Raw genomic sequence first — 16,567 nt, forward strand, 5'->3', positions numbered from 1 at the left:
GTATTTAAAATCACTTCCAGCCCTTCCTCTCACTCTTTCTCCTGTGTGTTTCTTGGTGGGTGGGAGGCTGAACGTCCTTTAACCCTTAGTCTATCTTATCTACACAAGAGTCCAAAGTGACCCACCATTCCTGATACGATGTTAACAGAGCAATTGCGAATTATTGAAGTAATTGCGAGAAGTTGTTGCAGTATTCTTTCCACTGGATCTTTCCGAATTCGTATCTATTACACATGTGAATGACAGCCCTCGAGTGTGTCAGAGCCGAAAACGATGGCTACACTGCGCTAGCCAGGATCTCCCGCCCCTCAGTAAACTACTAAATTCCATCTTCCTCTCCGAAGAGGAAGGAAATACAGAGCAGAGGTCACGGCTGCCGTCTCTTTTCGTCGCAATTTCTTTTCCAGAACGGAGCTGGTGCCAGCCCTGACACGGTGCGCGTTCCCCACGGGGCCTCTTCTGCCCCTTGAGGGTTCCGCGCTCGGAGTCCCGACCACACGCTTTCGCGGATCCAGGCGGGAAGGAAAGCCAGTCGGCTCCTCCCGGCTCCTTCATCCGAAGCACCTGCCAGGGTCCCAGGCTCTGCAGAGCAGAGTCCACGAGGCGGGGGAACCCCGTCCTCACAGGTTAGAGCCAGAGGGCTACGTCTCCACGGACTTAGATTTCCTCCAGTCCACACCCTCTCCTTGACCTAGAGGAGACCCAAGCACGGGGCAGGTTAGCAAAGCTCCAGAGTCCCGCGGTGGAAAGTAGCGGAAGGAATTCCGGAAACCAAGTCCTTCAGGCCTCAGAGCCCAGGCTCCTCCGGGCACCAGAGGCCTTTGCCGCGTGACCCCCATGAACACCCAAGACCTCCCGCGACCACCGATGCCCTGACAGCGACAGGACGCACGGAGAGAGGAGGGCCCCGTCCACGGGACCCGCGCAGGCAGGGAGGGGCGCTGCCCAGGATCGTCCCAGGCACAACCAGCACGTTCAGTGTCCAGCGAGTGGCCCCTGGCTCCCTCCGGGGCGCCCTGGCACACCTGCCCGCCCTTCCAGGTCACACCTGCCCAGCTCGCCATCAGACTCACAGACACCAGTTCTTCCCTTACTCCAAACGCAACCACATTCCATGTTTTACTCACGTTGAATTCATCCTTCCGCCACCACCTCTACCCAGTGTGTCCTACCCGGTGTGGCTGCCCCAGCCGCCACCCCCAGGAAAGACTGACCCTGCTCCTCAACCCCAGCCTCCCTGCTCCTCCACCCCAGTCTCCTCAACTCCTCCACCCTGGCCTCCCAGCTCCTCCACCCCTGCCTCCCCTCCTCCTCCACCCCTTCTTCCCCTTTTCCTCCACCCCTTTCTCCCCTGCTCCTCCACTCCAGCCTCCCCAATTCCTCCACCCCGGCTTCCTCAACTCCTCCACCCTGGTCTCCCAGCTCCTCCACCCCAGCCTCCCAGCTCCTTCACCCCAGCTCCTCCAGCTAGGTCTCAACTCTTCCACCCTGACCTCCCCAGCTCCTCCACCCCGGTGCCCCCAGCTCCACCCCTGCCTCCTTGTTCCTCCACCCCTTCCTCCCCTGCTCCTCCACCCAAGTCTCCACAACTCCTCCACCCCCGCCTCCCCAGCTCCTCCACCATGGTCTCTTCAACTCCTCCACCCTGGCCTGTTCAACTCTTTCACCCTGGCCTCCCAGCTCCTCCTCCCCAGCCTCCCAAACTCCACCCCTTCTCAGGTCCTCCACCCCTGCCTCCCTTGCTCCTCCATCCAAGTCCCCCCAACTCCTTCACCCCAGCCTCCCCAGCTTCTCCACCCCAGCCTCCCCAACTCCACCCCTTCTCAGCTCTTCCACCCTGGCCTCCCCTGCTCCTCAACCCCAGCCTCCCTGCTCCTCCACCCCAGTCTCCTCAACTCCTCCACCCTGGCCTCCCAGCTCCTCCACCCCAGACTACCTGTTCCTCTACCCCAGCCTCCTCAACTCCTCCACCCCGGTCCCCCCAGCTCCACCCCTGCCTCCCCTCCTCCTCCACCCCTTCTTCCCCTTTTCTTCCACCCCTTTCTCCCCTGCTCCTCCACTCCAGCCTCCCCAATTCCTCCACCCCGGCTTCCTCAACTCCTCCACCCTGGTCTCCCAGCTCCTCCACCCCAGCCTCCCAGCTCCTTCACCCCAGCTCCTCCAGCTAGGTCTCAACTCTTCCACCCTGACCTCCCGAGCTCCTCCACCCCGGTGCCCCCAGCTCCACCCCTGCCTCCCTGTTCCTCCACCCCTTCCTCCCCTGCTCCTCCACCCAAGTCTCCACAACTCCTCCACCCCGGCCTCCCCAGCTCCTCCACCATGGTCTCTTCAACTCCTCCACCCTGGCCTGTTCAACTCCTTCACCCTGGCCTCCCAGCTCCTCCTCCCCAGCCTCCCAAACTCCACCCCTTCTCAGGTCCTCCACCCCTGCCTCCCTTGCTCCTCCATCCAAGTCCCCCCAACTCCTTCACCCCAGCCTCCCCAGCTTCTCCACCCCAGCCACCCCAGCCTCCCCAACTCCACCCCTTCTCGGCTCTTCCACCCTGGCCTCCCCTGCTCCTCCACCCCTTCTCAGTTCCTCCACCCTGGCCCCCCCAGCTTCTCCACCCCAGCCACCCCAGCTCCTCCACCCCAGCCTCCCCAACTCCACCCCTTCTCGGCTCCTCCACCCTGGCCTCCCCTGCTCCTCCACCTCGGCCACCCCAGCTCCTCTACCCCTGCTTCCCCTGCTCCTCCACCCCATTCTCCTCAACTCCTCCACCCTGGCATCTCCTATTCCTCCACCCTTTCCTCACCTGCTCCTCCACCCCAGCCTCCCCAACTCCACCCCTTGTCAGCTCCTCCACCCTGGTCTCCCCTGCTCCTCCATCCCATTCTCCTCAACTCCTCCACCCTGGCATCCCCTATTCCTCCACCCCTTTCTCACCTGCTCCTCCACCCTTGCCTTCCTGTTCCTCCACCCCTACTCCCCTAGCTCCTCCACCCTGGTCCTCACAGCTTCTACATCCCTGCCTCCCCTGTTCTTCCAACCTGGTACCCCCAGCTTCTCCACCCCAGCCTCCCAGCTCCTTCACCCCAGCCTCCCCAGCTCCTCCACCTAGGTCTCAACTCTTCCACCCTGGCCTCCCTAGCTCCTTCACCCCTTCTCAGCTCCTCCACCCCAGCCACCCAGCTCCTCCACCCCTTCTCAGCTCCTCCACACCAGCCTCCCTGGATCCTCCATCCCGGCCTCCTTGGCTCCGCCACCCCAGCCTTCCTTCTTGGGGCTGGGCTGGCACTCCTCATTCCCATCAGTTTTGTAGCCATCTCATCTGCCTCTGCTCCATCCTCTGGATTATGCAGACTCGGACTGAATTGTAGGATCTCAGTCACATGGGGTGACTTCACTGGAGTATTCTATTCTACCTCTTTAGTGCCCACAAAGCAAAGCTCCTTCCCTGTGTTATCTTCTGCTAGCTCTTGGACCAAAAATACGTTCATTTAGAGAATATTCTCAAGTGAGAGGGTTTTGCCAAAAGTGATTCTTCCTAAACTTTTTGTTCCATTTAAAATGTCCGGTAGAATACTTAAGCAAGATTTCATACTTCCCTGCCTCCGTAAATAGGCCATAATGAACACGATGCAAGCATCTTCTGAGAAGTTAGTGTCAATATTATAAACACTGATCTTTGTAACATTATCTAACACAGTGATGCACTCAGGGGTCATTTGAGTAGAGATGTTTATCTTTAAACTAAATGATCCCAGACTTTTTAGCTTTTTGTTTGCTTTTTATAGCCACCTTGTTAATAATTTTTTTTTTCTGGCTCTTTCTTCAGGTTCTCAATTCACCACTCTAAATATATTACTTTGATATTCTTTCTTTTTTCAAGAAAGCATGCTTACATTGGCCTTCCATGTCTTATTTATTTTGTATAAATTTAAGGGGTACCAGTGCAGTTTTGTTACATAGAAATATTGTGTAGTTGTAAAGCCTGGGCTTTTATTGTAACCATCTCCCAAATAATGTACATTGTGCCCAATAAGTAATTTCTCACCCCTCATCCCTCTCCTGCCCTCTCACCCTTCCTGGTGTTCAATGTCTATTGCTTGCACTATTCTATGAGTTGGAAAACCAAAATTTTTAACTGTTGGGAAAAAATGGGAGTAAATAGTATCTGAGGGCCCCTTCATTTTGAAGATGCCATCTACCGAATCAAGTGAAGATTAATTTAATCTGACAGGATTAGATTAGTGAGCAACTATTCACCTAGAAGAGGTACATGCTGGCAATGGAATCAGGAAATGCTTGAGATGTGAAGACAAAGAGTGATCTTGTATCATCACCAAGCTGAGAAGCTCTGCAAATGTATAAGCAATTCTCAAACAAATCTTAATCAAAATATTTATATAAAATAAACATAAAATGTAAGTGGAAATCTGGTGTCCTATTTGTGATTGTACAAATTCTTGACATTTCTTTCTTTTTCTCTTTACCTTTTTAAAAAATATTTTCATCAACTTTTGTGAGTTTCACTAAAGTCTCCCCATGTATTAATATTTTAATACCAATACAGTGTTTAAAACATCCTCCTCCCTCTTCAGCTATTTAAACTCTTTGTAGTTTTACTCAATGGGGGAAGAGAAACACAAATCCACTCAAATAATCTCAGGAAAATAGAAGTTTTTTAGAGTTTTGGTTTGGCTACACTTACATCCAAGTAACCGTAGCTTACTCAAACACAACGCAGCAGTTGGCAGTGATTCAGTGGCTCAAGTTTGTCATGGCTGGTCAAGGAATCTGAAATTTCTTTTTCCTCTTTCCTGATCATAAGATCACACCTGCAGCTCAAACCATCTCACCTACATCCCAGATGGAAGGAAGAAACAAATGCAGAAAGGTGCATACCCACTATGTATGCCTCCTTGTAGAGGGGTTTTCCTGGTCACATGGTCATCTATCTCTGCAAGGGAGGAAAGGGAATGTAATTTTTTGTCTGGCTTTGTTGCCATTCAAACAAAAAAATATGTTTTTGTTAGTAACAAGGAAGAGCCAAATACCTCCCAGTCTGCCAGCAGCTTGGCCACAGATCTGCTGCAGGAAACCCCATGGAGCTGGGGCAGAGGGCTGCCAAAGCCCGCCTCTCCCAGATACCCCAGATTCCTCCTCTCAGGGCTCCTGTGGTTCTCCCTTATGATTTCTCTGCTTTCTAGGTTTTCCTCATGTTTCCAACCTCCTCATTTCAGCTTGTGGTGGCTACGGCTACCTCAAGCTTCAGAGTTCCTCTTGGCCTCCTAACTCCACTCTCACCAAGAACTAGGCCTGTGTGTGTGTTTCTTAACTGCAAATCTGGGACTGAGGAGTCTGGTTATTAGTGCAGTTCAAATCTTAGGACAGACTGAGTGAGTCCCAGGTTCTGAGCAAGCCTATTGTCCATGAGCTGCTGTTTGGTTAGTAGCCAAGGGGCACTGGGTGGAACATGGTCATTTAGTCCAGCTGGAAATGTGAGTTTGCAAAATCCTTCAGAACAGAATAAGGATGGCAGAAATGATTGGCACCTATGGTATTTAAACACAGGCTAAACGCACCTTGGTGACTATTTAACAGAAAGAAATCTTTAAAGGTTCAAAAAATCTTATCTCTCCTAACTTTTTTCTCATGTACTGCCTTTAATGGTTAGATTCAGTTGTCTGATGGTAGGTCACAAAATGTGTAGCTTTGCAATTCAGTGCTATCAAAAGACTCAATATAAAGTGGCATGATGAGCTGCTCTGCTAGGACCTCTTTCTACTCTCCATGTTCTCAACACACCGAAAGAATGGCCTTTTTAATGAAATAGTATGTGCTCTGACCAATGTTATAATCAGGATTCAATTTTTCCAAGTTCACCAAGCTATTCATTTTATGAAAGAATTTACTTTTGAGGAGAACCAACATATTCTCTGACAAGGCTATTACTATCCATATTTGGATCATGACATTGTGTGAGCGTAGACTATATTTAGGACATCTATAGATAAGCTATCACTGAAGGAAAGATCCCTTCAACTCTTCCTTTCACTCCTAGATTTACTGGGAGAAGATCAATGTTTCAACATTTTACGTTTTCTTAAAAATTGTATCAGTGACATTTTAACCACAGGTGTCAATAAATTTATTAAATTTTAGAAAAAAAAAATCTATTTAAGAAAAACACCACATCACTGAAAGGCAAATTGTATAGCAAATAGTACAAGGAGTCCCAATGGGGAATTTGACACATATTGAGGATCTATTAGTGTTCATTGCAAGGAACTTCTTTGCTAGATAAAAATTCTACAGGGTCTATGTTTTGTTTCCTTCAAAAGGTAAATAAAAATAAAATCCTACCAAGATGAAAGACATTCAAAAATATTCTGAAATGAGGCCAAGACATTGAATAAATGATGTAATTATTAGAAAAAGTTGCCATAGATAGGTCCGATGTTTGTTCTTTGGTCTGTAGTGGAAATTGACATAACCAAGAACCTAAGAGCAGCTGTGTTAATTGTGCACTTTGAGATTTTTTTACAATACAACACAAACGTTTCTACAAAACCAAATTTAATATGCAACACACACTCACCATGTAAACACATCTTTTAAAAAATCTGATAAGAATTCCAAGGATCACTTACAGGCTCTCATAAAAGCATTTTATATCAAGAATCTCAATACAGAATGATTTCTATGTCAAAATACATTTACACTGTAAATTGTTTATAGGAAAAAAAAAAAAGACACCGAGGAATGGAGTTTGCTGGCATTGAATTCAATAGCAGCAACTGCCCCTGATATTTTTCCTTCATTTTCTACTTCAGACATTTCTGACAAAACATGTTAATCTACCCCTCTACACTTTGTCTGTGGTTTTATTCGCTCTATCAGCCAGTTTAATATGTTGAGATGTAATCACCATGCTCATTCCCACTGTCAGCAGCTCTCCAACCTGCCCAGAAAACTCACTTTCCGTGGTCTTCCTCCTGCCGAGGCTGACAGCCGTGCTGGGTGCTGAGACATCAGGAATCTTCAAGCCTGTCCCTGACATCTGGTTTGAGACAACATTTTCAGAATTAAACAGCAGTTATCAAATGCAAAACTAGAAAAAAGTCACATAAAAACCACAAGTGAAGATTGATCACACAATTTTATTAGAGTCTTTTGAACAAATGTAATCCTCTGTGAAAAACTCTTGCAAAAGAGACATTGGAGTGTACTATTTTCAACCCTGAGCATTAACACTGCATACCAAGGGGGGGTGGGTCAAGAAGCTGGTTCGATCGAAGCACAAGCACAAGCCACTGATACTCTCTATGTGATCAGGTTTTTACAAAAAAATACATAGTTTTCAATAAATAATGCTTAATTTTACAACTTTGATACAGCAATGTCATACACCGTTTCAACACACTACACTCTGCATGCTAGATAGTCTACGAGAAGACGAAACTTTGCCATGCATTTTCTTTCCCCCCTAGTGCTATCAAACACTTCATCCTCCAGCGCACTGCCTCAGGTAGCTTTACCTTCTCTCTGTTTCACAGCAATAGGTCGTGCGCTGGCATGCAAACTCTAAAAAAGGTCCCCCCCACAAACCACTCAGACTTCTACACAAAAGGGTTTTTCAGCTTTTCTGCTCCCAAACCTGGAGTGGCTAAGAAAGTAAGTTTCATGTGGCCTTGGAAAATACACACTTGTTAACAGTGTCATGCTGAAAACTGCTCTAAAACATCAGGTGGTTCTGTCCTGGTGGCCGTCACGAAGCATTATGGGATGCCATAACCACTAGGAGTCCCAAACCGGAAAAAATAGGCCTCCGTTTTAAAACAGTCAATTCAAAAAAAGGTGTCACAGAACAAATGCAAAAGACTCTTAAACCCACAACGTATGTACAAGAGTAAAAGTAGACAAAATGGGAAATTAATGAGAATGGAGTATAACGTTTCTCCCTATGTGATTCAAGGGAGGAGGCATACTGTTTTTGAACAAAAGCTGGATGAAGAAAAATGTGACAGAGGGCCCTTTGTCAATATCTATTTGATCAAAATTCTTTATATGATAAATTACTTCCAGTTGTCCTTTTTTTTTTTTTTTTTTTTTTTGGAAGGGGAAATGTAACGTGTCTAAGAAAGTAAGACAAGCATCATATTTAAAAAATCTCTTCGAGGAGCCTAGAGGAAATCCTATTTTTTATGCATTTTTAAACTTTTTGTCATATTGCTTTATTTTTTCATTTTCACAGCAGAAAAAATCAAGTCTACGTGACTACATAAAAGAAGTTTGATCAAACAGTGAGACGGGAGCCTCCACATATGCACATCCAGGTTGCTTAAATTCACCAATTGCTCATTGGAAACCACATCTCAACTCGGTCATATTGCTTTTAGTGGTTTGTTTCTCTGTAGAGAAGTTCTCTGTTCACAACTGCAGGCAACCAGAAGTTCCCAAATCACTTAAAACAGTCCTATCTGTGCACTGGCAGAGGTGCTAGATCTTGTAAGAATATCTCTACCCAATAAAGTTATTACTTTTATACATGGAACATTATGAACTTGTGTCTCCCTTTGTAAGCCGTTTTATACTTTCTGCACTTTTGTGCTTTTATTGAGTATAAAAATAGGTCTCCTTTAAAATTCTGTTTATTTTAAGTTCACTAAAAAACTACTTGTTTGTGAAATTCTCTTATAAACTCACTGCATCCACATGGAACAGATAAAACTAATTAGGCAGCTAATGGATATAGGTAGTGTTAAAAAAATACAATGAAAAAAACGAAGGTATGGTAGGAATCAAGGAAAAAAAAAAGCCAGCAGTAAGTAAAATGGAAGAGAGCTCAGTTTCATAAATTTTGTTTCATCTTTATTGTGGTTGAAAACGTAGGCTCCACAGGAAGGGGCAAAACCCAAAACTGAACAAAAAAATCCTGAGTTGTTATCAAAGAGCAGAATTTTCCAGATCATCAAATAAAAGGGGATGTTGTAGAATAAATCAAATAGAATGAACAGTGAGAAAGAACCAATAATAAAAATAAGCCAAATCTCAGAAAAGTATGTCAAGAGTTACATGGAGACGGTTACTTTGGGAACTTGTAAATCCCTGTGTTAGGATAGGTAAGGCTCATTCTTGTTATCCTCACAGGCTTAGGCTATACAAAGGGTATTTGAAACTGACATTCCTAATGGAAATTTTACAAAATTTGGCCCTTAGAATAACTGAGAAATATCCTGAAAAAATCTTCCCTGAAACTGTAATAAAGAAAGTTTCTTATCTACTGATAAAATTGACAACTCAGTAAACTATTTTCGCTGGTCTTCCTACATAAGAAAAAAGCACAAATATATTTGCCTCAGAAATCTGTTAAAAGCAGGGAACCACACAGTAAAAGAGTATAAAGATTCTATAAATGGGAGAGTCCAAGAAAACCTCTCTCAAAGTGTCCACAAGGATACATATGCCCATTAGAAGAAAAGTAAGAATATACATATTATTAATCATATCAGAGAATAAAAAAGTTAAGATTGATATAATATATTTATATTGAATGACTACTTTAAAATAGAGCAACTTATTTGCCTTATTTCTCAAATTCCTTGGGCAAAAGTCACTTAAATTCTGAAGTAAAAAACAAATGTAAATTTCTTGTACTGTACTAGTATCAGATGATTATGATTTCAAGTCCCAGAAGAGAAAAATAAGTCTTGTCTTTTGAGTCTTTTTCTTTCATGAAAAAAGCAACTAAATCACCCTGACTGCTACATTTATGCATATTTAAATCACTTCCCCTTGATTAACATTAAAAAGAAACATCTCTGCCCAAAAGAGTTGTAATGATTTCTTTCTCTAGCTAAAGGATAATCATTCTACAAATAATTTGCCCAGTGTCTGTAGTCATTCATAACATACATAATATTTGCAAAGCACAGTTTAAGTACACTGCCTTTTATTAGCATTTTTTTTTAAATAAAAGGGATGCATATCAGAGTGTAAGAACTGGAAATTACTTCCACAGTTTAAAGAATTAATAAGAGAATGCTGGTTCAATTTCTTAAAGATGGAAAGCTTGCCAAAATGCCATCAGAGTCTGTGAACTACTTATAATAAACAGCAGGATCCCCACTGGCTAGGCTGCCGTGCACAAAGCACCCACCCCCCACCCCCAGGTTACCATTTTAAGATATTCTGTCAATGCTTAGTTAAAAATAAGACTTACTTAAGAGACCAACAACAAAAAAAAATCAATTAAACTTTTATTGAAGACTATCCAGTGGCAAGAATACCGTGTGTATTATATTATGTTTTAGACATTCAATAAAGAATTCATTAAGATGATTCTCACAACGCACTCATCAAAACAGCCTTAAATATTGTTAAAAAGCGCATTGAAGCGCCTGTCCTGAGTTCTAACAGGTTTTAAATTTAGATTGCCAAACAATTACTTTTATTTTTGTATCAAGTTAGGCCACATGGCTTTAAAAAAAAAAATCTTGACTATCTCTTCCCATTCTGAAGCCAAATTATTACTTTACTAATTTACTTAAAGTTTCCACCTCACCACAGAAAATGTCCAAGATTCATCTATGATTAAAACAGAAAATACATGCCAAGTTTTCGGGTTTTCAAAATACATAGATCAGCCTATCAATGGCTTTACGTTGCCAACAAGTTTCGGAACTGCAGCAGAGGGCTGCCACATAAAATCACCAGCACGGAGCAAGTGTCAATTGTAAACCGCTGGTTCAATTATTCGTGGCTAAAATAAATGTACCACCAATGGCTGCATTAGTCTACATGTTGAGGGGGTGTGGGGTAAGGTAAACAACTCCAGAAATCCAGTTCTATATTGAGAACCTGGTTAACGCCATCAGCCCCTTCTTTTCCCAAATGTACTACTGAAATCTGATGGTTTATCGAAAGGAAAAAGCCACAGAAAAGAAACCTGTCCATCTGCACTAGCTTCGCATCCCAGGGGTGGGGGCTGGGGAGGAGGCTCGCCCAGAGCGGGAGGCTGGGGGGCGGGTGAGAGGCCCGAGTTCTCAGTCGGGGGCCCGGGGGTGGGGTGGTGGTAAGATCTAGTAAGGCAAAAGCAAGCGGGAGGGGAGGCGGGAAGGGCGCCGGGGCCCCTCTGGCCTAGCAGCTGCAGTTACTGTGCGGACGCTTCCATTCGGTCTCGCCAAATCTCAGTAAAAATGGAAGGCCAAACCTCGGTCAATCATTTCAGTAGGTGAAAGAGTCGTGGTGATTTTGCAGTGAGTTTCAATCAGCCACTGCAAACCTCCTCCGCTGCGGGCGCCGCAGCTCGGGAGGCTGAACTCCGGGGCTGGCACGCTGGGCCCCGAGCGGCCTCCCAGCCTCCCTCCTCCCGGACCCAGCAGAAAAGAGGCGGCGGATGCTCGGAAGGGGGGCGGGAGCCCGGGGCGCGCGTGCCCGGCCGCGATCGCCTGCTCGGGCCTGCCGCGAGGGCTCGGGGACACAGGCCGGTCAGGAAAAAATGGTGGGGAGCGAGGGGGTGTGGACAGGCAAACGGTGCTCAGCGAGCGGGGAGCGCCAGCGGGATGGGTCGCGCCCGCGCCGCCGCCGGAGCCCCCAGGAGGCTCCCGGAGAACAATCAAGATGCGGATCCACCTTTGTTGCGGCGGCCCCGGGGAGCTGATTCCGGGGCAGCCCCTGAGCCGGCGCGCGGGGAGGGCGTGGTGAGGGCCCGAGGTGCGCGGGTGCGGCAGCCGCCTGCTCCCCGGGTTTGCTTTCTTCCTCTCACCCCGCAGCCCCGAGGCTTCCCTCCCCGGCCCGCGGGCCCGGGAAGCCAGCGCTGGTGTCTCCGCGCGCCTCAAGGGCCCGCGGCGGGGCGCGCCCAGGAGCACGCGGTGGCGAGGCAAGAAGAGCCAGGCACGGGGACCCGGAGCGTCAGGGCTCTGCCTTGTGCGTCCCGGGCTACCGCCCGGGTGCCCTCTGCCACCCCCTGCTCCCCACGCCCTCACCAGTGGTTCGGCCCTCCCAGGCACCCCGGAGACCGCGACTCGGATCGCACAGAGGCCATGCCATGTTCCTCGGGGTGCCCTCGGCCGGCCTGCCGCGTCTTCCCCCGACTCCCGCCTCCCTCCCGCTCGTAGCCTGGGTCCCGCCGCGCCCCGCGCCCCGTGCGGCCCTGCATCGTCCTCCTTCCCTCCGACAGCTCCACGGCCCCGGGGGACAGAAGGAAACAGACACCGACCACTTCTCTCCTTTCCTCTTCCCCTTCCCCCTTCACCGCTAGAGGTCAAACACTGCGGCGGCGTTCTCCGCCAACAACCACCTCTGAGCACACGCGAAGATGCAGCGTTAAAAATAAAGAACAGAAAAAATTCAAATCTGGTAACGGCTGTCCCCACCCTTTGAGAGGCGGGGATAGAAGTGCCCCGAGCCCTCGCTGCCAAAGGCGGCTGTCACCGCGAGGCTCAGCAGGGACGCGGCCCGCCGCAGAGAACACACAAGCCCCAGCGAACAGGACCCCGACCAAGCGAGCTGGCAACCCAGGCCCCTCCATCCGCCCCTCCCCGGCCAGCTCCCGAGCCTCCGCGCAGCCCGCCCGCCAGGATGGGTGGGGAGAAGAGGCAGGGAGTGGAGGAGGAGGTGAGAAAGGAAATGGGGAGCTGGAGATGGAAAGGGAGGGCAGAGAGAAAGAACACCCTTCCCCTGTCTTTCACAACTAGCGAAAGAGGAAAAAGAAATCAGCCTGCTAATTGAACACTTTTCAGCCTAACCCCCTAAATGTAGAATTCTCTCCTGCCACCTCCCCTCATCCGCGCACACAACAGCCTCACCACCGAATGCTCTGCGACAGCAGAACCTCCAGTTTGACTTCCATAGAGACTATTGGCGATGCGAGTTTCTATCAGTTCCAGCTGATTTATTAAAATTGTCAAGATACAGACTTCCAGCACAAAAAAAAAAAAAAAAACAAAAAACAAGCAATGATGTCGACAGTGCATTGAGTCTGCTTTGCCACCATTTGCTACAAAATATGCAGATGGTCTGTACTTTATTTAGATTATATTGCACAAAATGAGAAACTTTTTAAACTATGTGCCTTTTTTTTTTCTTTTTTGCTAAAAATCGAGAATCCAGTTTCAAACCTTCCATCTGGGGCCCCATCCACATCACAGCGTATGAGATACATAAAGTCCTACTATAGTACAGTACATATACAATCTTTAAACTAAGATAACAGCTCTGAGGTCTATATCACCATTTTCAATAAATCTTTACCTACAAATATTGAACAAATCTCTACTATAGCTGTACAAAAAAAAGTTTGCTTTTTTTTTTTAAACCACAAGGCCTTTAGATGCAAGGATTATTTTAAAATTTTAATCCTTTTTAAACCAGGACATAACGTACCAACATACTTGCATGCTAAAAAACAGAGGAAAAAAAAGAAATCAAAAGGGAAGAAGTGCCTGAAAGTCTTACTGAAAAAACACAGCAAGAATGTTCCCTTTTCACTGTACAAAAATACGCCTGAAAATATATTAATTTTTAAAAAAGACTGAGGTCTGTTATGTATCAAAAATGTTTCAATACCTTTTGTACTGAGGTCTAGGCTGTCTGGTATTCAATCAAGGAGGTATAAGGGAACAAGTTACAAAAAAAAAGTTGGCAAGTAGAAATCACATTTGTAAAACCATAAACAATTTGATCTGAAAAGTAAACTCTGATCTTAAGTCAGTTCACAGTTTTTTTTTTTTTGTAAGCGTTTGTACAGTCTGCATTTTTTCAAGCTCCCTGCAGTTTTGTTAAGAATCGGATGCATAGAAGACATCAGTTTTCTCCCTCCAAAAAAAAAAAAAAAAAAAAAAAAAAAAAAATTAAATTAACAAAAGTTGTAATGGTCCCTTTTTTTGTTAAAAAAAAATCACCAGTTCTTTAAGTTCTCTTAAGAAAAAAAAAAAAATATCTCCACCAACTCCCTAGAGTAACAGTTGTGCTGCCAAAAGGGTCCTCTGCAGACGTCTTCCAGACTTCAAAGACCGACAAGCTTCAAACAGCGCCTTCCGGAGCGGGTCCTACCTCCCCTCCCCCGCCCCGCCCCCTCTGCCTTTGTTGCAATCACGAATTTCAGGAAAAAGAAATAGTAATTACAAAAACACATTTTTTGGGAAAAAAATCACAACTCCAGACTAGGTATGCAACTACCTTGAGACACGATAAAGGAAGGGAGGGGGGACAAAAAAAGGACAGGAAAAATGTTTAAAAACTACTCATTTCACTTTAACTCCACCAAAATTTTCATCATGTTTTCCAATTTCTTTGCGTCACGACATCTTATCAATATCATCAGCATCTTCTTCTCTCCCCTCCACCCTACCACCGCCACCATCAACACCACCATCATCATCATCATTATCATCATCATCATCATCACCACTACAACTTCCTCCCAAGGAACCCAGCTCTGCACCCTCCGAGAGAAAGAGCGAGCAGCGGGCGCCTTTCAATATGTGAACACCAGGTCGGAGAAGTTCGCCTCCAGCCAGTCCCCCGCGATCATCTCGCTCAGCTCCGGCGTGCAGTAGTCGGGGAACTCGAAGTGGGAGCCCAGGCTGCCCTCGCTGAACGAATCCAAATCCTTATCCACCAGCGACAGGGACAGGTTCCCGGCCGCCGCGCCGCCCCCCAGCTGCTGCTCGCTGGCGCTGTGCGCGCTTTGGGAGAAATTCAAGCTCAGGTCGAACATCAGGTCGTCGGCGTCCTCGCCGCTGCTGCCGCTGCTGCTGCCGCTGCTGCTGGACGAGGAGGTGGACACCGAGCGCGAGGACGCGGGCGACAGCGCGGGCTGCGCGAGCGGCGGCGGGTGCTGCTTGGTGATGTTCTTGAAGCTGTAGTAGAGGCGGCTGCCGCCCCCGGCGCCCGAGGTTGCGCCGGCCCGCACCTCGTCGTAGAGGCTCGCTCCCTCGGGGGACTCCGCCGAGCTGCTCAGCGTAGGGCTGGCGGGCACTTTGGCGACGTTGTAGCGTCTCAGCAGCTGCGACGGCTGCTGCCCCGGCGGCTGCAGGAGCTGCTGGTGCGGTGGTTCCTCGTCCTCCTCGTCCGGCTCCTGTTTGATCTGCAGCTGCAGCTCCTCCTCGTCGTCGTCGTCGTCGTCGTCCTCATCCAGAAACACGCACTTGACCGTCTTGCCCGCGCCGCCGCCGCCCGAGCCGCTCACGCGCAGGCTGCCCAGCACGTAGTCGTCGCCCGCGCCCCCGTAGTCCCCGGACTGGGCCGCCTTGCCCGCGCCCGCCTTGGCGCCGGCGGCCGCGGGGGCCTTGAGCTTGCCGCATTTCTTGCTGGAGCCCTTGGAGGTCTTGGCACCGCCCGCGCCTCCGCCCGCGCTCCCGCCGCCGCCGCCGGCCGCGCTCTTCTCTGGGCTCTGGCTGGCGCTGGGCTTGGCCGAGGGGTCCATTTTGGGCTTTTTCCGGGGCCGGTACTTGTAGTCGGGGTAGTCGGCCATGTGCTTGAGCCGCAGCCGCTCCGCCTCCCGGATGAACGGGATCTTCTCGCTGTCCTTCAGCATTTTCCAGCGCTTGCCCAGCCTCTTGGAGATCTCGGCGTTGTGCATGTCCGGAGACTGCTCCATGATCTTCCTGCGTTCGATCTTGGACCATACCATGAACGCGTTCATCGGCCGCTTGATGTGGCCCGACGCCGTCTTGCACCAGTCTGGGTCGCTCTCGTCCAGGGCCACCGGGCTGCAAGCCATGAATTCGCCCTCCTCCGTGTCCAGCGCCTCCCGGGGCAGGTTGCTCTCCGCTTCCAAGCTCTCCGCCTGCTGCACCATGATCCGCTGCAGGGCTGGACGCTCCAACCCGGGCCGCTGGGTCTCGTGCGGAGGTCCCCCTCCCCCTCCCACCCCTCCACCTTCCTGGGCAAGTTGCAAAGTCCTCGGCACCCCGCTTTCGCGGCTCCCCCCCTCCCCCCCGCCCCCCCTTCCAGGCTGCACACAGCGGCTGTGGTGGCTTCGGCGGCGACGGCCGCCGGCGCGGTGGGAGCTGCGGTCGCGACAGGAGAGGCGGTGGCGACGGCGGTCGAGGCAGCCCGGGACCCCTCTCTCCGGCTCGTGGCTCCTACCGCAAGCGCCGGACCCCGAGCTCTCCCAGGCGCGCGCGCTCCTTCTGCAAAAAGTTGAGGTCTCTCTCTCAACTAGTTATCAGGGTGTCATATGGGTGACATCACTCCCCCAGCTAGCCAATGGCTGGGGGCCGGCTCCGCCCATCTTCCTTTATTAACTCGGAGGCCCCGCCCCTCCACCCCGCCCTCCGGGCTGCTTTGCAAAGATGGGGGTGGGGGGAGAGGAGGCATGTCTAGAAATATGTTATTTTTAAAAAATCCGCGTGTGTGCACAGATGCGCCTGTTCCCGGGATGCTCGGAAGCGGCGCGCGGCACCACGGGGAGCGGGCGGCCCGGGGCGAACCGGGATGGTTCGGGCGCCGGCGCTAACCGAGGACCGGGTCCCGGGAGAGGCCCCGCGCGCCTTTGTGCCCAGTCCCCGGGAGGCCCGACGGCGACAGCGGACGGCGCGCGCTCACTCCCCGGGTGCACATACTCGGGCACGC

The 16,567-nt window shown here is 49.3% G+C and overlaps 1 protein-coding gene across 1 annotated transcript; it reads right to left on the minus strand.

Moving 5' to 3' along the window:
• Positions 1-7,126: 7,126 nt before the first annotated feature.
• Positions 7,127-16,147, minus strand: SOX11 (SRY-box transcription factor 11). The gene has a single exon (XM_009441951.5). The coding sequence runs from the start codon at positions 15,789-15,791 to the stop codon at positions 14,466-14,468; it is 1,326 nt and encodes a 441-aa protein (XP_009440226.2). The 5' UTR covers positions 15,792-16,147; the 3' UTR covers positions 7,127-14,465.
• Between the last annotated feature and the right edge of the window lie 420 nt (positions 16,148-16,567).

The sequence above is a fragment of the Pan troglodytes genome, chromosome 12 (genome assembly GCF_028858775.2).
Source record: "Pan troglodytes isolate AG18354 chromosome 12, NHGRI_mPanTro3-v2.0_pri, whole genome shotgun sequence".
In the NCBI taxonomy this organism is placed as follows: Eukaryota; Metazoa; Chordata; class Mammalia; order Primates; family Hominidae; genus Pan; species Pan troglodytes.